This window comes from Enhydra lutris, unplaced genomic scaffold (assembly GCF_002288905.1).
Source record: "Enhydra lutris kenyoni isolate GAN:26980312 unplaced genomic scaffold, ASM228890v2 scaffoldscaffold29, whole genome shotgun sequence".
Taxonomy (NCBI): domain Eukaryota; kingdom Metazoa; phylum Chordata; class Mammalia; order Carnivora; family Mustelidae; genus Enhydra; species Enhydra lutris.
In genome coordinates, this window is record NW_019154113.1 from 4,349,119 (window position 1) to 4,372,000 (window position 22,882).

At 42.7% G+C, this 22,882-nt stretch overlaps 1 protein-coding gene across 1 annotated transcript in view; it reads left to right on the top strand.

Moving 5' to 3' along the window:
* The first annotated feature begins 8 nt into the window (after positions 1 to 8).
* LOC111152674 (chondroitin sulfate synthase 1) overlaps positions 9 to 22,882 on the top strand; it is a 69,494-nt gene continuing 46,620 nt past the window's right edge. Inside the window, exons 1-2 of the mRNA XM_022511234.1 lie at positions 9 to 336; positions 15,407 to 15,902. Of these exons, the coding sequence (XP_022366942.1) occupies positions 11 to 336; positions 15,407 to 15,902 (822 nt within the window). The 5' untranslated portion in view covers positions 9 to 10. The remainder of the gene's footprint in view (positions 337 to 15,406; positions 15,903 to 22,882) is intronic.

Here is a 22,882-nt window from a genome sequence, read left to right on the forward strand (position 1 = left end):
CGGCACGGGCATGGCCGCGCGCGGCCGGCGCGCCTGGCTCAGCGTGCTGCTCGGGCTCGTGCTGGGCTTCGTGCTGGCCTCGCGGCTCGTTCTGCCCCGCGCCTCTGAGCTGAAGCGAGCGGGCCCGCGGCGCCGAGCCAGCCCCGAGGGCTGCCGGCCAGGGCAGGCGGCGGCGGCGGCTTCCCAGGCCGGCGGGGCGCGCGGCGATGCGCGCGGGGCGCAGCTCTGGCCTCACGGCCCGGCCTCGGATGGCGGCCCGCGCGACAGGAACTTTCTCTTCGTGGGAGTCATGACCGCCCAGAAATACCTGCAGACCCGCGCCGTGGCCGCCTACAGGTGAGTGAGTCCTTGCTGCCTGGACTCCGACTCCTGTATTCAGCATCCCGGTGGGCGGCCCTGCCGGTACTCCCTTGACTTGAGTCTCTTCCTGCTTTCCAGACCCCAAGCTCCCGGGGTTCCTGTGGGATCGGGGTGCCCCTTGGGCTATGGATGTCCGACATTGGAAGCAGAGGTCAGAGGCGGGATGGTGAATGCGACGCCCAAGAGTATGGGCTTTGGGTTAGGTGGACCAGGTTGGCTCCCGTGGGTGTGGTCCTCAGCCTGACTTTGTGTAAGGCACTTCAGCTTTCTACGTCCAAGGCGCCTTCTTTGTTAAATAGGTCTGACTGAACATACCTCCCTCAAAAGGTTGTTGGGAAAGCTCTTAGCACACAGTATCTGTGATAGTAGTGGCAGTGATGGTTATCGTTTGATTCTTTGAAATAGGTACCTTTGCTCTTGCAGAGCGAGAGGGGAGGTAAGTTAATGTGGTTAGAGCCCTTCCGTAGCATACTTGTAGATATCAAGGGGCTGCCTGCTACACACTCCATCCCGCCAGTCTGTTGAGTTAATGGAAAGAGAACCTTGGGAAAAGTAGTTCTTGGCCCTTGGTAGATTCAGGCTTAACTATCTCCGTTTAGGGATGTGTGTGTGTTATCCAGTATCTGGGTCCTCGTTGGCCATAAGAGTCATAAAAGTGACTGGAATCATGTTCAGGATTAACAGAGGGATTAACCAAAGTAACCTTTAGAAGGGCGATGATTTTGGAATGGCAGATTTGTGTTGGAGTGGATTTGAGGTAGGAGAAGGGTGTGGATCCAGTAAAGGGATTTAATGGAACCTTGTATGTGTGAAGTACAGAAATGTTCTCCATGTGGAGAAGATTTGGGATTCATCCAGCCACAGAACAAACCAACGCAGGGGGGTCCTCTGAGAAGGAACTTTAGAGCTGTCAGTGCTGAGCAAGGCCAAGCTGGTTGCTGTTGGTTCTTTTTTTTTTTTTTTTTTAAAGATTTTATTTTTTTATTTGACAGAGATCACAAGTAGGTGGAGAGGCAGGCAGAGAGAGAGGAGGAAGCAGGCTACCTGCTGAGCAGAGAGCCGGATGCAGGGCTCGATCCCAGGACCCTGAGATCATGACCTGAGCTGAAGGCAGAGGCTTTAACCCACTGAGCCACCCAGTTGCTATTGGTTCTTAATTTATAACCAATATCTTTGAAACTTTGGCTTTTAAATTTAGTCCTGGTCTAAATGTGCAGGCATTAGATATGAAGGGAAAAACAGATATGGATCTTTATTCCTCTAAGGGAAGAAGTACAAGATTGAAAAAGAAGACGAAAGAGCAATGGAGAATGTCAGCACTCTCAGTGCATTGACTCCCCATTCCTGCATCTTTCTGCGAGGATCTTATTTAAGTCCAGAGCCTAGGTTCTGCCGGGAAGGATACTGAGTGCCTGAAAAACCTTTGAATGTAGTCACTTAGTATAAAATTGGACTGTGTTAGTGATTTAGGAATCCCCAGGTGAAGATTTACTCCCAGATTTCCCATGAATTACTTGGAATTTTATGCAGATGGTTCTTTTTGCCAAGAGAAATGGCTACATCTGAAATCAGGGATGGGCTGTATAAATTGTTCAGAGAATGGTTTTGAAATGTAAGCCCACATGACTGCCATTGGGTGACAAGCCCTGCGAACTTGCAACTCTGGAGACGATTATCAAAGTAGTTTGGACAAATACTATATTGCCCACCCAACAGATATATTTTCATGGATTCAGAGTCAGTTTAGACAAACCAGTAGGGGTCCTGGTACACCAGCAGTACTCAGAAAATGTAACGCAAACTGGACCTACTCTTCTACACTTGGAGATGATCTTTTCCCTAAGCCCATGCTTGACACTCTGACTTTTGGTCTCCTTTTCCAAGTCTCCTACCTCATCTTTTTTTTTTTTTTTTTTTTTTAAGATTTTATTTATTTGACGTAGAGAGAGAGAGAGAGAGAGAGAGAGGAGGAGGAGGAGGCAGGCTCCCCACCTAGCAGAGAGCCGGATGTAGGACTCGATCCCAGAACCCTGAGATCAGGACCTGAGCTGAAGGCAGAGGCCTAACCCACTGAGCCACCCAGGCAGCCCTCCTACCTCATCTTTTTTGGATGTAGGATTTTTATCTCATTGTTTATTTTCTTTTGGACACTTAATGGAAAGTAGAAACACAATTTGCCATCTGGCCCCAGTTCTTCCTCCTTTGTGACAACTCTGCCTTTCTGATAAAGGGAAAACCCTTATGAGGAAACAGTGTATCCTACCCAGGCATCTGTCAGCTTTCCTGCAGTTCTTTCATCTTTTGATCTCAAAAAGTCCCATTATTTGAAGCTTGGGGGTGGACTTAGCTTTCCTGTTAAGATCCTCTGCCTCAAGCCTCTGTTTAGGCCATTTGCAGGAGATGGCACAATACGGTTTTAGTCTTAAGGAACTTTGGGGGAAGGCCTGAATTGGGATGGAGGTTACAGTGTGTAACTTATGATTATGGCTCTGCTGTGCTTTGCAGCCCAGGCCGAAACTCCACACTCAGCTCTTAAAATGGAAGTTGCACGCCGTTTGGCATAAAAGTCGGTTTGAATCTTAACAGGTAGAACTGCAGTTTGGCACTGGGTGTGCTCAGTTTTAACTTCTCTCCTAAGAGGCAAATTCATTTTATACCTTTAGAAAAATTTGAATTTTTTTAGTCCAATTTTTTTTTTCTTTTCAAAGAAAATTAGTTTGGCTTTATGGATGTAAGGAGATGCTGGCATTTTTAGAAATCTTATGCTAAGGTACTGAAAATGTCAGAATTTAGGTCTGGCTACTAGTAATTGTTCGAGGTCCAGAAGGGAAATCTAAAGCCTTCGGGAAATTCAATGAGCTATGCCTGTCTGCACTGAAGTTAGTGCATTTTAATGATGGAACAGCCCCATCGTTACAGACTTGTACTTTCTCGACCTGCCAAATGCTTGAATTGGGGACAAGGGCCACCAAGGAATGTTAGCAGAGCAGCAGCAGCTGATAGCATGCAAGAAACAGCTTTTTTAAATATATATATAGATTTTATTTATTTATTTGACAGAGAGAGACAGCCAGAGACGGAACACAAGCAGCAGGGAGAGAGAGAGAGAGAAGCAGGCTTCCTGCTGAGAAGGGAGCCCACTGAGCAGGGAGTCTCCTTCGGGGCTTGATCCCAGGACCCTGGGATCGTGACCTGAGCCGTAGGCAAAGGCTTACCTACTGAGCCACCCAGGTGCCCCAAGAAACAGCTTTTAAAAACCAGGCACAACAAACAAAGTGTAGCTGATCAGAGTCTGACCAGGGCTAGTTTCTTCCATAGGCCCTGAGCAGACACCATAGCTGTTAAGTTCATAGGAGTGATCCTGGTTCATAAAAGTACTCAGTTACACTTAAGATTCATCCCTTTATTCAACAAATACATACATGGGTCCTCTGGGTCGAGGCTCTGTCGAGGACACAATGGTGAAGATGCTTGTTCTCGTGGCACTTCGATTTTAGTGGGAACCAAGATGCTGAAAGAGTTAATGATGGGCACTATGGAGAAAATAAAACCGTAAGGAAAGGGTGGGGTGGTATCTAGAGAACTTAGGATTTGGGCTGCAGTCTGGTGGTGAGGAACTGGTTGTGTGAGTATCACTGAGGAGCAGGGGAGCAGAGGGAAGAGCTAATAGGTTACAGACAGCAACCACCTTGGAAGGGAATAAAAGAAGGGAAATAAAAGAAAGCAGACGAGGCCTGATAATGTCTGGTCTCCTGGAATTTTTCCTAGGTGAATTAGAAAGCCTTTGGAGGGTTTAGACAGGAAAGGGAGGTGATGGCATTATGTTCTAAAAGTTAATTCTGCCCATTGTGTGGAGATCGGATTGTAGAGAAGCAGGGAGATTTTAGGAGGTGGTCTGGCTGGAGGTGGGGGTGGCAGGGGGCGGCTGTGGTGGCTGTGGTCATGGAAAGATGTAGAGAATTCCAGGGGATCTGCTGGAGCAGAGCTCGGATGTGCTGACTAAACGCGGGTTGAGTAGTGAGGCATCAATAGTGCCTTCCAGGGTCTTACCTTGAAAGACAAGTGTGAGTTGTTGTATTACTGAGCTGGGTAAGGAGGTGGGTCAACAGGTCTGGTTTTGCACAGGAAAAGTTTGAAGAAGGCCCTTAGACATGCAGGTGGATGTATCCTTAGCTTTGTAAATGCAGAGAATTTATGAAGAGATTGAGAAAAGATTGACATCTGAGGTGGCTATGGTGCTGGAGCTCTGAAGCTGTTCAGAGTTAAGCTGGCCAGAGGCCTCTGGGTTGCTGGGGTTCTGCAAATGCATCAGGAAAGTTGTCTGGACTCATCTACAGAGTATTTGTATTCTCGGTCATTTCACTTCAGAATGGTACCTGATTCCTCTGGAGGGATGTACTGTGCCAGGTAGTAACAGATCATTAGCTCCCCTGTGTTCCTTGTGTCTTTTGTTACTAGCTACAGTTCATATTATTTCCATATTTTTTCCTTTGTTCTTAGTTTGATAGAAATTCATGTAGTTCAGTTTTTACTTTTCTGATTTTGGGGTTCCCCCCACCCTTCCCTGTCCCAAGCTCAAAAAAATCTCTGGAGAGATTTTTTTTTTTTTAAGATTTTATTTAATCATTTGAGAGGGAGAGACAGAGACAGAGAGATCACAAGCATGGGGAAAAGCAGAGGAGAGGGAGAAGCAGGCTCCCCGCCAACCTGGGAGCCCGATGTGGGGCTCCATTCCAGGACCTGGAGAACATGACCTGAGGTGAAGGCAGACACTCAACCATCTGAGCCACCCAGGTGCCCTCCTGGAGAGATTTAAAAAGCAATATATTTTTTTTTCCTGATTCTAGAAAGGGTAGAAATCATCTCAATCTCATTTTCCCCGCAAACAGTACATCTGTTTAATAAGCTCCCTTTTCCCTACCAGTATGAAATGCCATCTTCATCATACTCAAAATTCCTGGGTATGTTTTGGACTTCTTACTCTGTTCCAGTGATCTTTCCCTCTGTTCTTATGCCAGTACCACCCTTTGAAATTATTGGAAGTCGAATAATTTTTTAATATCCGGTAGACAGGTTCCTCTTTGTTCCTCTTCTGTTTCAAACATTTCTTGGCTACACTTACCTGTTCTTGCCGGGAGAGTTTTGATACCATTTGGATTTTCTTTTTAATTAATGGTTTGATAAAAAAGAGAAAACATGCATACTTTGCTTTTTAGTCCTTTCTTTTGCCCAGAACTCTAAGCTAATCCAACACCTTATATTTCTCTTGGTTTTTACCTCCCCTGGGCTGAAGGTGGGGAACCGTTTTGTTCTTTCTCTACTTTCTCAGAGGAAAGCGGTGGATGGTTTCCCTTCTTTGCCCTGGGAGTGGTAAAGGGCACCATTAAAGATTAGCATCAGTCTGTAGGGAACTGTGGGAAGAAAGTTTGAGAAACACTAGCTGTAGCTATAGGAATCTTGTTGCAAAATGTTGTAGTAGTTAATGGCCTCTTCCGAATGCTTTCAGTGAAGGCACACTGTTCTTTTACCAACCTTAATGAGCGAACCTCAGAGTCCCTTTTCTTACTCTTGAACTCAGTAAACCATGCTTATCTTGAAACAGTTTAGAGTAATACTTTCTCAGCTAGAATTCAGTTTGGCAAAAACTCACTGCCTTCTGTAATCCAGATAACTGACCTGTAAATGAACTTTTGGAGCACAGCCCCTTTCACATTGTGAATTACCTGTCTAAGGTGACTGGAGGACTGTGCAGTCCTGAACGTGAGTTTAGCTTTTCATATCATGGTTCCAGATCTTGGTGCCTCAAATAGTTAGAATATTGCAAGGGTAGCTGTGGTTGTCAGCAGAAGTTTATACACGGTTGTGTATTCATCACATGGCTAGTTTCACTTCCCTTGTCCCTTCATTAAGCTGCTCTGTATTGAAAACAGATTAATAATTCTACCCTGGCAGGGTGTGTCTTCTAGGGAGGGAAAGAAATGGTAATACTGATGAGGAGGGCCTACAGGGTGCCTGGACCTTAACTGCTGTGGGGACACAGGACAAAGAGGCCTGCACTGATTATGAAGGGGATCAGGAAGGGCCTTGCCCACACACTCCTGCCCCCTTTCCCTCACTTAGTCTTGAAGGAGTTTTTAAGGCAGAGACAACAGATTCCTGGAAATGTGGAAGAGCAGGAAGTGGTGAAGGAACGAGGGGATTGTACATTTTGAGGCTGGGATCTGAAATTTAGCATTTCCTCTAGAATTTTTCAAAGGGATTTAAAGATATGCTCAAAGATATATGTATGGAGTGGAAATTTCTTTTTTTCTTTTCTTTTTTCTAAAGATTTTATTTATATATCTGACAAAGACACAGGGAAAGAGGGAACACAAGCAGGGGAGTGGGAGAGGGCGAAGCAGGCTTCCTGCTGACAGGGAGCCTGATGTGGGGCTCTATCCCAGGACCCTGGATCATGACCTGAGCCGAAGGCAGACACTTAATGACTGAGCCACCCAGGCGCCCGGAAATTTCAAGTGTCTTTGGTGTCCTGCATTAGGAACTGTGGACCATAATTGATTTTGCTGATTTATCCATATTGTGGTCCGCTTCTCTAGCCACAAAAAATGATGTGGCTGAAATATGAATTTACTGAAATGAAGAGAGATTCAGAATATATTTAAATTAAGCAAGACTAGGGTATAAAATTATATTCTGGGTATGAAGCCACTCTTGTTTAAAATCAAAATAATCTGTATGTGTAGTATAGAAAAGAAAATGTGACAGAATGTATACACAGTAATACTCAGTGATTTTTCATATTCTTCTTGGCCCTTTTCTTTTGAGTTTTTCTGCAGTGAACACTTATTTTGTAGTAAAGCTACAGAACTAGAGCATAAAAAAGAAAAAAAGGAGGAGGAGAGGACAGCTCTTGGAAGGGAATGGAAGTGCAGTTTTGAGTGTGTTGTATTGTAGGTAGGTGCCTGCAGCGGTGCTGGGCACAGGTGGTGCCCTGGGCTTGGGTCCGAGATCATTCTGGTTTCAGTAAGTAGCAGTTAATCCTGTCCCGATAAAGTATTCGGATACTGTAACTGTATTTACCTTAGTTCCATAACTTCACAATTCCAGGTAGTGCTTGGGAGAATCAGGTGACAGAATTTTTAATGTGAGGGCCCTGGCTTCCACACACGAATGTAAATATTCAGTGTCTCCATCTGTCCTGCATGTGGATGGAATTGGGGGAACAAGAAATTTAGTTACGATTTAAAAGTAATGAAGCTCTCCCATCTACTCATCTTAACTCGGCGTCATTTCTAAAACCTCTGTAGCTGTGGTATTTGTTCTGTAACCAAGTACCTTGGTTTGCGGATGATTAAAAAGAAGAAGGTGTAGGGGCTTCTGGGTGGCTCAGTTAGTTAAGCATATGCCTTTGGCTCAGGTCATGATCCTGGGGTCCTGGGATCGAGCCCTGCCTGTGTGGAGCCTGCTTCTTCCTCTCCCTTTGCCCTCCCCTGCGAATGGTTCCCCCTCCCCCCCATCCAAATAAATAAATAAAAAGTTTTGTGGGTTTTTTTTTTTAAGGTGTATTCTGCTGATTTGGTGTCGACCCTGGGTTTGCAAACCCAACACCTGAGGATTGTTGAAAATATATTTGTCCATGGCGTTAAAACAATTGCTTTGTAAGTTGAGCCTAGGTGTGAGGGCTGCTTTTGTGTTGGGATTTTCTTCTGTGTGTTTCCAGCCTACTGCTGGAAAGTGATCTGGCAGGATTTACAGTAGTGAAGGGACCCAAACGGAATGAGGCTTTCAGAAGCTACCTTCAGAGTAGAGTCTTCTGACTGACCTTCAACTAATCCAGCTTAGACTCTGAAGAGGTGTCCTCAATGGACAGGTTTCTGCCAGGCAGACGCAGTGGAAGTGGCTAAAGTGGGTGTAAGGTTGCCCTCCTTTTCTGGGATGATTGTTTTCTCAGCCTTCTCAATGGAGGAGGGACTGTAAAGGAAACGTGGGTGATAACCTGGGAAAAAAGTGTGGGATGAAGGCGGCAGCCGAGGCTTTGGAATCAGACCCCCTTTGAGTTCTGGCTTCAACATTTATTAGCTCTATGATCTCGGGAAATTACTTACCTAGCCTTGTGCCCCAGTCTCCTCATCTGTGAAATATCGGTAACGGTACCGCACACTGCATAGAATTGTCACAGGCTGAGTTTCTCATGCCCGCAGCGCAGTGCCCTGCACCAGGTGACTGCTTGGCTGAAGGGTGGCTGTGGGCTGCTGTTCAGTGGGTTGATACCAGGAAGTGCCTTGGCACAGGGAGACTGACTTGCAAAAGCGGTCGGCCAAAGTGGGTTCAGGGTGGTTTTATTGTTTGTGTTAAAGAACACTCTTTGTTGCTGCTATTTTTTGTGTGGCTTTGTTTGCTTAGAATTAAATTTGAAATGAATTTTCTTCATGCATGATTAAGAATTAGTTGCATATTTACACTTTTAAATGTCCGGTGGCAAAACAAACCATCTAAGGTCGCTCTCTAACATTTGAAACTTTGGAAATGTATCATGAGATCAGAATTCGCCTTCTATTATTAACACTCTGAATTTTAATTCCTAGGTTTCAAAGAGGGCGTTTTTGTGGTCTGTGCTGTTGAGTATTTCCATTGTTTGCCGTGAACCTGGGCTCAAAGGACGGGTTGCTGGTAGCCCTTAATATCTTGGAACTGCCTCCTGGGCTAGTGCCCAGGCCATTGTTGAGGTGGGAAGCTGTAATCCACCTGGCAGGAGGAAAAAAAAAGTCTTAATGCTTCTTTTCACCTTAGGTCCACTTTTTAGGATTAATGGTAAAGAGTATAATTTGATTTGTCTTAAAAAAATTTTTTCCCACTGTTTTATGATTTCTGTTCTCTTTCCCCACCTACTTCCAAAAGAATTGAGATTGCTCACGTCATAAGTTTACGCAGTAAGGCAGTTAGAGACTTTAAAAGAGGAAGCCATGTATCCGGAAACCACATAAGAGGAAGAGAAACCAGCTCAGTATGCTCCATCCTCATACCAACACAGGACAGAGATAATGGACTGAGTAATGCTTACAGCATCCGGCCCGAGGGCATTCCTTCAGCTCCAGGAGAGGCCTTGAGTTATCACTTGGTAGCTTTGGAAGACCTCTGAGTTTTCCCAAGGCCTGATCAAGTTCAAGGGCATGGCTGCTCTGCCTGGCAGCAAAGAATTGTCCTCCATGTACTTTTTTGGGAGGGTGAGCTCAGACTGCTGCTCCATCAAACTTGTGCTTCCTATAAGGACACTCACTACCTGTGCCCTTCTTTCCCTCCCCTGGACCCTGCGGGACAAGTTTCTGTCAGGTCTTAGTGTCTGGAATATCCCTCTTACTTAACCCTGAGCAGTGGGACAGAGTCCTGCAACATCTCTTGGTTGCCTGCTGGTTGGGACCCACCATTAGTAGACAGAGAGACCATGTGATGGCAGTTGGTCTCACCACGTGGGCTCCCTCAATTTTGGGGTGGCATCTTTTCAGAGGACTCCAGTTGGTTCCCTGTTTCCCACGGGCATAGAGCCGAGCAGGCAGCCCCTACCAGGATTTCGCCGTCCCTGGTACCCGTACTGGTACCCCGCTCTGACTACCTTTGTTTTTCTTTGGCTTTATTTTCTTGCTCTTGTTTTCATGCTATATTCTTTTTGGTTAAGTTATTAAATTTCTTCTGTTATAGGGAAGAATATAAACATATGCCTTTAACTTCTATTATCTATCAGTTCTACAAGGGGAAAAAATGATGTTCTCCCTTCCATGACTCCAAATTCTGAGATGTTTTGATCATATGAGTCCTTTCAAACTTACCACTATAACTATCTGGCAATGTATTTACTTGTCCTTTTGGGGAAATCACAGAAGGTCTCCCCTTTTTACTTGTAAAAATTACTTTAGCTATTAAAATTTTAAAAATGTGAAAGTACTCAATCTCACTCCATTTTTCTTTTAGGTTTTGTCCATTGTATAGAATAAAAAAATGTTTATTACAAAAGTAGCATTTTCTGGTGTCAAATCTTTTCATTTCTTTGGATGCTTTTTAGCTTAAAGTTTTTTTCCAGATTTAAACAAAAAACAAAAAACTTTTCCCCCCAGCTCTAACTATACTTATTTGTTGCAGAAAATTTAGAAAATGTAGAAAATATGAAGAAAATTAAATGTCTTCTGATCCTCCATCCAAAAATAACCACAGTAAACACTCTGGGGTAAAATTGTAAAATATTTTATTTTTATATGTGTACTTTTGTTCACTTAATAGCACACGTCACAGGGATGTACTCTTGCCTGCTTGTTAAATTTACCCATGTATTATGAATGTGTACTTAGGACGGGAGTCACGGCTTGTGGATGCAGTTTTGTACACAAATGTATTTTATGTAGTTTTTCTTAAAATGATAACCGAACAGAAAGGGAGACTATGAAGTCCTGAGTCAGCAAAGGCATTCCTTAGCGAAGCTAATATTGTCCAGCTGCATCACTTAACTGTGATTTGACTCAGTGTAGGGATAGTGTTTAGAGGCCCAGAAGAAAAGATGATAGCTTACTTGGCTCTCTCCAGTTTCAGTTGTCGTATCTGTGCTTTAGCAAGAGTTGGTTATCCGTGCATCGAAAATTGAACTTGCTGGCAAGGGCCTCTGCAAATGTTCTGTGGTTTCAATTAAGGGAGAACTCTTTGCTCCCGGTAACAAACTTGTCGATGGCAAAGTTGACATTTGCTTATGAAAATAAGGAGCTTGACCTGTTTCTGTCTTGGAAGGAGGGCCAGCTTCTTCAGCAGTGTCTCCTTTACTTCTTTCCCATCACTAAGGCACCCCGCCCCCCCCGCAGCTCCCCCCGGATGGTGAATCATGATTCCCGTTCCAGAGTACTCGATCTTTCCCGAGCTCTTGAAGCCAAAGATACCCTCAATGAAAAGATCATACTTTCTAAAGTTTGGAGGATTTACAGAAACTTTTTGAGAGATTTCTCTCCAACCACCAGTCATTTAGAACAGAAAAGGGCAGCCTGAGGTTTTTCCCTGGGTTACCTAAAAAGGAAAAGATAATAATTGGGTGGAGTTACCGTAAAACTGCAGAGAGGCTTTTAAGGATGGTTTGAGGTTAGATTCTCTGTTTTTAAAATTAATTGGTTTCTCTTCTTGGACAAATTACATGATTTCAAGTCACGGTATAGGCGTTAATCGCCTCAGCGAGGGTGGTTCTCGAGAGAGGCTGGCGCTTGCTGTCCGCGTCCTGTGTGCTGCAGCAGGTAGGAGCCCAGATGCAAAGGTACTCTGATGCTCGGGCTAATAGGAAGGATTCTGGCGTTTCAGAAGTGAAAACACTTTTAAAAAGTTGAAGTCTCAGTGGCTTCTACCCTAACGCTGTCTAAGATTGACAGTAAAACAGAATTCTCCTAGATCGCTCGAGTGTCAGGTTTTTAGCCAGAAGTGTGAGGGGTGGAATTCCATAATGTCTGCACACTGGTTATCGTCCTGTGACCGACCACTGCATGTTCAGCCCACACTCCCCTGTGCCCTTCATTTTCTCTTTCACTGTCTTACTTTATTTGCACACTCCTGGCTTCCCTAATAAGTCGCACTTACATAATGCTTCCTGCGTGCCGGGCGGACGTGTGAGCGCTTTAGGTCAAAGAATCCACCAACCCTCACAGCAACCCTATGAGGCAGGTAGTGTTATTATCCCCAGCTTACAGACAAGGAAGGGGAGGCACACCGTGGCTTATCCCAAAGTGGAGCCAGGACTCTCATCCCAGGAGCCTGATTCTAGAACTCACGCTCTGAACCTGTGTGTTGTCTCTTGAGGAGGTGGTTCCTTTGGAGGCAGACATTGTCTTACCCACCCCATGTCTCCAGTAATGTCGTGGTGCTTTAGTATCTTAATGGCTTCTGGGGCTGGCTCCTTCTGTACTTACCATTTCGAACTTGGTCTGTTTTATTAATCACATTGTAGTTCAGAAGCAATGGGGTAGAAGCTAAAGTTAGGTTGATTTTATTCACTATTCATGTATAATCAATTATGAGATAATGCAGACTGTTTATAACTTAGATTTCAGAAGTACTGTGAATGGTAGTGTATTTTAACTCCATCACGCCTGTGAATTTTACCTCTTAATAATTGTTTTCTGGTTGTGGCTTGAGTAAGTCAGGCTCTTTTTCAGTGTGTAGGGATCGTAGTAGATGGTAGTGTGTGTCTTATGGAAAGTGACACTTTAAGTCTCTTTTTTCATGCAAGTGAGCAGGGTGTATTGACTTCTTTTATGTGCCAACTATTGAAATTAATTACTTTTTCAAAGAATTGTTGTGACTGCCAAACAAAAATCATTTCTACTGAAGGAAGGAATCGGGCTCCTTGACCTGGTTGGGGGTCCTCTTAGTACATCTTCATTGTCACCAAGTTCCTGGGGTTGAGAAGCCGTCTCCCCTCTAGATACCACGTCAGAAGGGGGTCTTCAGGGTATTGTACATTCTGTCTTGGTTGTAGTTCATTCTCATTTTTGAAAGAGACTTGTCTCTTTATGGCAAGGGTGGGTTTCTTTTTTAATTAATTGCCTTGCTCCGGCCACGTTCAGTTTTCAGGAGCTTATGTGAAAATTCGTGAAAATGCTGTACAGTCAGTCCCTGTGACAGCATCTAGAATCCATATATGCCGAATTCTTTGTTAAAGAGTTTTGTAAATGGCCTAAGACTATAGGTCCATTTTAAATCCATAGGCATTAAGGGAAAAACATTACTGCTACTGTCTTACATCATTCTGAGATGTACATTTCCCTGCCCCCACATTTTAACATCGCTGAAATCAGGATGCATTTTACAGTTGCATCATGTGATTAAGAATGGCACTTTTTTTCTTTGTTATTGGTACCGAAAACAGTGGTGCATCTTATAGTTGAATCCTAGTTTTAATGAAAAACGATGTATGTGTAGTCCTTAGATTTTTTGAGAAGCATGTTTGACAAAAAGTTCGTTGAATTCTTCCTCTATTTGAATGAGAGAAGTTTGAAGTCATTTTGTACTCCTTACAATTTGGGTTAGGAATTGAATTTAAAAACCAGTAATTTCTTTTTAAGTGCATCATTGTAGATTGTTTATAAAATTACAAAAATAATACTGTGCTTTAGAAATTTAGTTTTGTAGCTGAAAAAGTTCTGGAGGCAGAGGATGGTGATGTTGAAGTATGATGGGGATGTGTTTAATGCTCCACTGAACATTATTCTTAAAAAAATGGTTAAGATGGTAAATTTCAAATTACGTATATTTTATCACAGTTAAAAATTTTTCCAAAAAAAGTAATATTATGCTTATAAAAATTTTCCTCCATTTAGAGATATACAGAATTAAGAAAGTTCTCTTTATCCCTTCCCCCGTCTCTCTCATTTCCCTACTTCTGTACCCCTTCACCAGAGGTTTGGTGTGTACCTTTTTTGACTATTTCTCTCCCTAGGACTTTCCATTTAAGGTATGTGTGGTTTTCATTGACCCGTCAAGTTCACTTTTCACCACCACAATACATATAAGTGGAACAGATAAGTAAAATAAAAACATATTGGGGAGACAGTCACCTGGGAGGGGTCCTTTTTTGATCTCATTAGGGCTACATTGACTGCTTCATTCACATATTGTGCTGTTTTTCCTAGAAGTGGTCTATGTAAGTGTATTTTGTAGCTGGACTGCTTCTAGTATAAAGAAGGCACAGGGACAGATGTAACATGGTAGCCTTAAATCAGTTGTTCAGCAGCAGGAGTCCTGACTTTCTCCTTCTGCAGTGGATGGAACAGTTAGCCCTGATGACACCATGTCTGGGTGGCTGCAGCAGTTCTCTCCTGGTGGCCTCAGCTGGCTCCTTCACCCCTGAGGACTGCGGGAAGCCCAGCTTTCATCTGTGTCTGGTCTGCCCCATTCTTTCGGTAGCTGGTATTGTTGAGGGGCCCCAGCTCTAGGGGCCCTGCTCCCCTCGCGGCAACCTGCCCTGTCCGCACGTGCCACTTTCTGGGCCTGTTTCTCATCCTTGATGTTCACTTGGGTCTTGGGAAAGCGATCTGTGCACTGTGTATCTACTTTGTGTTCTTTTTGTATGCTCTTCATGGCTGTGCACCTTTCTTTCAGGGTGCTGGTTTTAATTCATGCCAGTAAGCACACTGGTGTGTGACTGCCTTGACGAACGTCTGTCTCTCCTGATGACAGCTCCGTGAGTTGGCCGTCAGTGTTTTGCTTGCTCTCTGTGCTTCACCCTGGCTTTGCACAGACTTGACACTTGATGTGCTTTCAAAGAAGCTTTGTTGAATGAAGAATTTGATTTTTTTTTTAATTTAATTTTACTTAAATTCAATTTAATTAACATGTAGTGTATTATTAGTTTTGGAGGTAGAGTGTAGGGATTCATCCATTGTATATAACACCCAGTGCTCATTGCATCAAGTGCCCTCCTTAATGCCCATCACCCAGTTACCCCACCTCCTCTCCAGCAACTCTCAGTATGTTTTCTATAGTTAAGAGTCTCTTATGGTTTGTCTTCCTCTCTGATTTCTTCTTATTTTACTATGCTAAGCTAAGCGAAAAAAAAGTCAATTAGAGAAAGACGGTTATCAAATGATTTTATCATATGTGGAATTTAAGAAATAAAACCAGAGGATCATAGGGGAAGAGAGGAAAAAAAAAAAGAATTTGATTTTTGATTATCTTACGGAGTGGAGAAGTTTGTGGGTAGGGACTTGATAAGTATCAGAAAATTAACAGGGAGATCTAGACCTCGGTGCCCTGCCAATTTGGTTTTCAGACACAGCTAAAACTTAGTTATCCTGGAAATATTTGAACACTTCATCATTATTTTTTGTTGGGATTCTTTTGAAAATGAATTTGGGCTTTGCAATACCCTGTAGCCTGGGTTTCCGTTAAGGGGAGGCAAACAGATCAAGTAGTTTTTTTATCATTCCTTTTGAACACACAGTCATTCAGCATGAGTAGATATGTAAATTTCTGGAAATGAGAAGCTTGAAATAAACTGTTCTCTCACTGATACTTATTTTAATTCCAGAACATGGTCCAAGACAATTCCTGGGAAAGTCGAATTCTTCTCTAGTGAGGGTTCAGACACATCGATACCAATCCCGATAGTGCCACTACGGGGCGTGGACGACTCCTACCCACCCCAGAAGAAGTCTTTCATGATGCTCAAGTACATGCATGACCACTACTTGGACAAGTATGAATGGTTTATGAGAGCAGATGATGACGTGTATATCAAAGGAGACCGTCTGGAGAATTTTCTGAGGAGTTTGAATAGCAGTGAGCCCCTCTTTCTCGGGCAGACAGGACTGGGCACCACGGAAGAAATGGGGAAACTTGCCCTGGAACCCGGTGAGAACTTCTGCATGGGGGGGCCCGGTGTGATCATGAGCCGGGAGGTTCTCCGGAGAATGGTACCACACATTGGAAAGTGTCTCCGGGAAATGTACACTACTCACGAGGACGTGGAGGTGGGAAGATGTGTCCGGAGGTTTGCGGGGGTGCAGTGTGTCTGGTCTTATGAGGTAAGAACAGAAAAAAAAAAAAAATCTGTTAATTTCATCATTAGTTCTGAACCAATGCTAGGAAACGAGTGATGATGTCTTCTTTAAGGCTCGAAGTTGGTATGAAGGTATTATATATTTTTACCCAAGTTTTTAAAATTTGAATTCCTTCTTTGTACCTTTTATCCTTCATTTTTAGGACATACTTTCTATTCTTTGACCCGATACCTTAGTTAATAAATAATGGCATTTGGAGCCCAAAGAAATGATATAGTTTACTGTAGGTAACAGCAATATTGTCATGATTATCCAGAACATTCATCTAATCTGACTTCTGCTGATTCTGCCGGTGTGATTCTAAGTGTGTCAAGGTTTCCTTTCCCTCTTCTCCCGAAGGCCTGACTTTTCTGGTCATGTTGACCCACACAGTTTTGAAACTCAGCATGTTTAGAATTCATAAAAATGAGTAACGATTAAAAAAAAAAAAGCCAATTGCATCTGACTTTGCATTTATTTAAAACCTTGACTTTTTAGGCAGTTATTTGTGGCCTGGAAGTTTGCAATATGGTTGTTCTCTTCCGAATAGTTGGTAGGCAGTCTTGGAGTTATCTTGACACACAAGTGCAATTTTTGGTAGGAAGTCTACTTGTAGAGGTTTTCTCTTTAAATGTTCTTGAGAACATGACTTCACTTTTGACTTTTTTCTGTTTTTATTGGCAGATGTGCACCTCTTGCCTGCAGTTACAGGATCTGATATTAGTCAGAGTGGAAAAAATTATTTAGGTTGTGTTGTGTTTAGATTGATAAACTACCCATAGTTGTGAGGAACGGAGGGAACTTGTAGACCTTTGCCCAAGAAAAAGAAACACACTTTCTGATGTAAACTGTTAGCTTTTGTTATGAGTTAATTTTCTAAAGTGCTCGAGGGACGAAAGAGTATTCTTGCCCGTACTTGTCTCCCCCCCCCGCTCCCCGCCAGACTTGCTGTTAAAGGTTTCCTAATAACTGTTTCTTTCGCTTGAACTCTTAGGGAAGTGGACATTTTCAAGAATACAGGAAGTAGTTTTCATGTTCATTTCTAATTATAAAAGATACATTTTAAATCTCAACTGTGATTGGAGTGAAACCTCTGATCTTTATGGGTCTCCTCCCAACCTTGCATGCAGGGAGGATTGGTCACTGGATCTAGGGGGGAGGTTGCTGTGGTCATGAATTTTTGCAGCGAGGAAGCCTCTTTAGGGATGTCCTGCAGTTTCCAGCAGAATACAGAAGGCAGTGTTTCTGCGTTTTCCCCATTCTTAATTTAGTAGTTACAACCTTAGCATGTTTCATTATGGTTAAAACATGTAGTGCCTTGTGTATTTTGGGATGTTTTATGCTATTCCTGATCTCTGAGAAGCTAGCCTTCCTGCTGGAATTGTGGAGGATAGGCCTACTTTTGAGAGAGAATTTTAAAAAATATCTGTCTTAGTGTTGTAGTGCTATTGTATCTTACATGCTGCTAGATAGACAGCCGCAGAGCCAGTACCTTATCAAGAATTCTGACCTAGCATTAGTGCCAAGACATTAGAAAGTATCGTCGTAGGGGGGCTGCAGGGATTGGGAGATAGTTTCAGCACTTTTTTCCCCCATTATCTTGTAAGAACCAAAATTCTCTCGGGCCCGAAGTTGGGATGCTGGAAATTTTCCCTTCTGGATGCTGGGAGCTACCTCTTCGACCAGAAGCACCTGCAAAGGGATCTGGTGGAGGAGGAAGCTCCCTCCCTGGGTGGTTGCCCATCCCTGCCTAGGATCCCCGAGGAGTGGAATGTGGAGGCCTGTGGGCAGTGTGGGGGTGGTGTCCCTGCTGCTTTTCTTGTGTTTAAGTGTCTGATGATGACAGAGCTTTTCCTAGGTACTGCCCTTCTGTGAGCTCCTTTTATGGGAGATTATCTTCTCCCAGAATGTGGCTTGTCTTTTCACTTTAAATGTGATACTCAGCATGCAAATTGTGAATTTTAAGTGTAGTCTAGTTTCTTTCTTTTCCTGTATGGTTTGTGTTTTCTGTGCCTTGTGTAAGAAAGCCTTCTCTTCCTTGCGTGGCAGGAATTGTCTTCTACATATTTTTCTGCAGATTGAAAGTTTTGTGTTTTGTGTGCAGTTCTTCATCTTTTTCATTTTTAAGAATTATATTTGTGGGCACATGTACCATTTTATTAGACCTTAAGTTTCTTTTTGCTTTTTTGGTAGTGCCTTAAGTCCCCTTAACGTAAGTCATTATTAGGATTTATCATTGTGTTCACCACTCAGGTGAGAATAATCCCTCATGTGGATGAGAACTTTTATTAAACTTCCTGTAAATGTAGTTTCTCCATCAAGGCTCACATTATGAGAAATGACTGAGGTGGAGTCTTACGTTAAAGACGATTACGTTAAGCTTTGGGTCTCAGAAGGTGCTTATTTAGCTCTTACAAATCTAGATAGAGGGTGTACTGGTACTGTTTTTTTTTTTTTTTTTTTTTGCAAGTTTGAAATAATGCCTTGGGATTACACTTACTTAATTAAAATGACTCGCGAGAAACACCTGTTAAAATCAAAATCCAGATTCATTTCTAAGCTTGTTTTGATTTTTATTGTTGGTTATTAATATATGGCTTTAAAAAACTTTATTTGGAAATAATTTTAATTTTATGGAAAAACAAAATAGCACAAAGCACATCTGTACACCTTATGCTCAGATTAACCTGTTAACATTTTACACCACTTGCATTATCATTTCCCTCTGTTCCTGAGTGTATCTCCCCAATCCTGCGTACGGGGACATAGGGCTGTCCCTCATTTAAGAGTAACTAAACATTATGGCTCTTTACTTGAACTAACATCGATGCATTTTGACTAAGAATAGGGAAATGCTGTCATGTAACCATAGTACACATGGAAACTTTAACCTAGTGTTGATACTCTGATTTTATCTGCTGATGCGGTACAGTCCCGCATCACAGGACCCAGCCCAGGGCCAGGGATTACATTTGATTGTTGTCGTGCCTCTAAAGCCTCCATCAGCCCAGACCCTTTGCACAGGTCTCTTTCTTTAATCTTTTGTGACTTTGGCATTTTAGATAAGTGGCTTTAAATACTTTATTTTCATAATAAAAAATGTGTTACCGTATAGGAAACCATAAGGAGGTCTTTAGTAATGCTCCTCACGCTTACTGCAACGTCCCGGCCCAGAATGAGTGCGGGCCGGGAGGCTGTTAACCGTATCAGCAAAGTGGAGCGGGCAAACCTGCTTCCCCCTTGGCTCATGCGGGCTCGGCCTTACAACTCAAGTTACATGGGACTTTTTGAAGAAGTGTTGTTATTATTCTTATTTTTCAAGATTTTATTTATTTGAGAGGGAGAATGAGTGAGATAAAGAAGGAGCCGAGGAAGGAGCAGGAGGAGAGGGAGAAGCAGACTCCTCGCTGAGCAGAGAAACAGGGATGTGGCGAGATTGCGGAACTCCAGGACCATGACCTGAGCTGAAGGCAGGTGCTTAACAACTGAGCCACCCAGGTGTCCTTTGAGGAACGTTACTGAAAAATTTGAAACAATTTACTTAGGCAAATAAATGAAATACCATACAACTCTTTTAATAAGGGAATAAAAAGACAATTGATCTAAGTAATCTTTTCATTTTGCTTTTGACTTTTTATTGAAGTGTATATTATACCCATGGAAAAGTGCACAGATCATCAGTAAGTGTAAAGCTCAGTGGATTTTCTTAAACAGAACATGGCTAGCTAACCAGCAACCAGATCTTGACTTTTTTTTATTTTAATTCAACATTTGACTAGTAATGAAGGTATTTCGAGTAGAAAATAATTGTTAGTAATGAAAGTGGGAGCTAGGCATAGTAAGATTTGGCAACTTTCAAAGATTTATTTCATGCCATCACAGGGCTGAAAATTCAGAAGCTGAAAGAGTTTATCAGGACAAGTTTTCTCATCTCTGTCCACCAGGTTCCCCTCGGAGTCTTAACAGTCCCCCTGGCAGCCTTAACAGGTGTGCCATGTGCACATAAAAGCCACAAAGTCTGTACATACTCCCACATGTGTTGCTTACTATCCGTATCTTGCTGGTTTTCACTCCCAAGTCTTACGATTTTCCAGTTGCTACATAAGAATCTTCGTCTTTTTTTTTTGTTTTTAATGGACATTCAAGCTCTTTCCAGTTCTTTTCAGCAGTGTTTCTAATCAGTCCCTTAACCCAGTGTTTTCCGGCCTTTTTCACATCATGATACACACACTGAGGTATGTGGGGCCCCATAAGGCTCCTGCTACCCCACCCTCTACCCATGGCACTCCTCGACCCAGACCTGAAGGGATTGTCGTCTTGGCACAACTAGAGTGTCTGGGATACACCAGTATATACTGAGACACACCAGCCTGATGCTCTGAGTTAGCCAATATTCATTAAGCAAGCATTAGTGAGCCCAGTACTGGCTTTCTAAACAGGTTGGAAACTACAAAAGCACAGAACACAAATGGCCGTTTTTTTCCCTTAAGGAGGAGACTAAAATATTTATGAAATGGTTGAGAAAAATGTAAACGTGTAAAAACCCTGTGATAGTGATCTTAAGGATAAAACAGTACAGAGAAGGGGTAAGATCAGTGATGTTCTTTTTAAGGAAGGCATATCATCAAGGGAAACTGGGAGTTTAGAGCAAAATATGTAAAAAGAGAAGGTTTTCCTTGTTAGTCTGACCGGCTTAGAAAGGAATGTTGAACATCTTTGTATCAGAAGCCTGGGAATTTTTTTCTTTAATGATGGAAGGGATAATGTTTCAGCTGCGGGTTGTCATGGAGCTGGTTTGTGTCTAGTGGTGCCTTCTTCACACCTTTAGGTTGCTTGTTACCCTTACCTGGCTGACAACCAGGCAGGGCCCTAAACAGCTAGAATAGATGCGCCACATACAGATCACTGTCCCTGGCTGTTCTTTGAGGCAAAGCTCCCGTGTGGTTTAATACAGAGCCTTTTGTTCTGGCTTGCTGGTTCAATCTCCAAGCTCTTAATAGATCCTAAGGGCAAATTGTCATCCAAAAAAGGGTGCTGCCATAAAAGGCTATATATCAGCAGTGAGTGGGAAGGACATGAAGAAGATGTGAAAAATAAGATGAAATGAGACTGTGAACAACACAGCAGTCTAAGACCCACCATTTGTGTTATTGATTTTTAATTTCATTCCATATGGTTGGAGAACATACGTTGTATTGTTTCAGTTCTTTTAAATTTATTGAGACTTTTTATGACCTACATATGGTTACCCTGGAGAGTGTTGTGTGTGTACTTGAGAAGAGTGTGTTCTACTGTTGAGTGTTCTACGGATGTCTCTTTGGTCTAGTTGATTTGTATGTTGATTGTCCTTTTCCCTGGTCATCTCTTTTTCCTACCCATTACTGAAAGTGGGATAGTGAAGTCTCTGATACTTCTGGATTGTCAGTTTCTCCCTCTCAGTAGTGTTGTTTTTTGCTTCATGTATTTTGGGGCTCTGTAGTTAGGTGCATATGTGCTTTTATCATTATAAAATGCCTTCTTTGTCTTCAGTGACAATTTTTGTCTTGAAGTTTATTTGGTCTGATAGTATAACCTTTCCAGTACCTTGTAGTTACTATCGCGTGCTTTATCTTTTTCCGTACTTTTGCTTTTAGCCCATTTGTGTCTTTTTTTTTTTTTTTTAAGATTTTATTTTGGTGAGAGAGAGAGGTGTGTGCATGGAAGGAGGGGCAGAGGGAGAGGAAGAGGGAGAAAGAGAATCCCCAGCAGACTCTGCACTGAGCCCCAAACCCAATGTAGAGCTCTACCTCATGACCCTGAGATCATGACCTTAGCAGAAATCAAGAGTCAGATGCTTAACTGACTGAGCCACCCAGGCACCCCAATGTTTGTGTCTTTGTTTTTAAGATTTTATTTAATTATTAGAGAGAGAGAGAATGAATGAGATGGGGGGAGGAGCAGAGGAAGAAGCAGACTTCTCCACTGAGCTGGGAGCCAGACATGGGGCTCGATCCCAGGACCCTGGGATCATGACCTGAGCTGAAGGCAGTCACCTAACTGACTGAGCCATCCAGGCGCCCCGTTGGTGTCTGTGAATCTAAAGTGTGTCTCTTGTAGATAGCATGTAGTTGGATCAGTTTTAAATTGGGGTCTTTAATCCATTTACATTTAATGTCATTACTGATAGGGTAGGATTTGTGTCTGTCATTTTGCTCCTCCTTTCCTAGGTCATGTCTGTTTTGTTTCTCTGTTCCTGCAATGCTGCCTTCTTTTGTGTTAAGTGGTTTTTGTACATTTTCACTCTTTTGTCATTTCTTTTATTTTTTAAGAAGCTACCCTAAGTATTACAGTTAACATCTTAACTGATAAACAAGAAGATTAGCTTAATGCCAGCTTAGTAACTATAGTAAACAAAATCTTAGGCTTTGATAAAGCTCCATTTTCTTCTTATTCCTTCCTATTATTGTCACACAAGTTATATCTTGTATGTGATAGGACAGTCAACACTGATTTGTAATTACTGCTTTGTGCCGTTGTCTTTTAAATCAGATTAGAGGAAAAAGTGTTGACAATATATTTATATTTTTATAAATTTTTTAAAGAGATTTAATTTATTTATTTGTCAGAGAGAGAGAGCGTGCACACACAAACAGGCAGAGTGGCAGGCAGAGGCAGAGAGAGAAGCAGGCTCCCTGCCGAGCAAGGAGCCCGATTCAGGACTCGATCCCAGGACCCTGGGATCATGACCTAAGCCGAAGGCAGCGGCTTAATCAACTGAGCCACCCAGGTGTCCCAATTTTTATAAATATTTTAATAAATTTTCTGTTTGCTTATGTAGTTTCCTTTATTGGGCTCTTTATTCACATGTATTTGAGTTAATGTCATGTGTCCTTTCCTTTCAGTCTAAAAGGCCTCCTTTAATATTTCTCATAGGACAGGTTTGCTTATAACAGATTCTCTCAGTTTTTTTTTTTTTTTAATCTGGG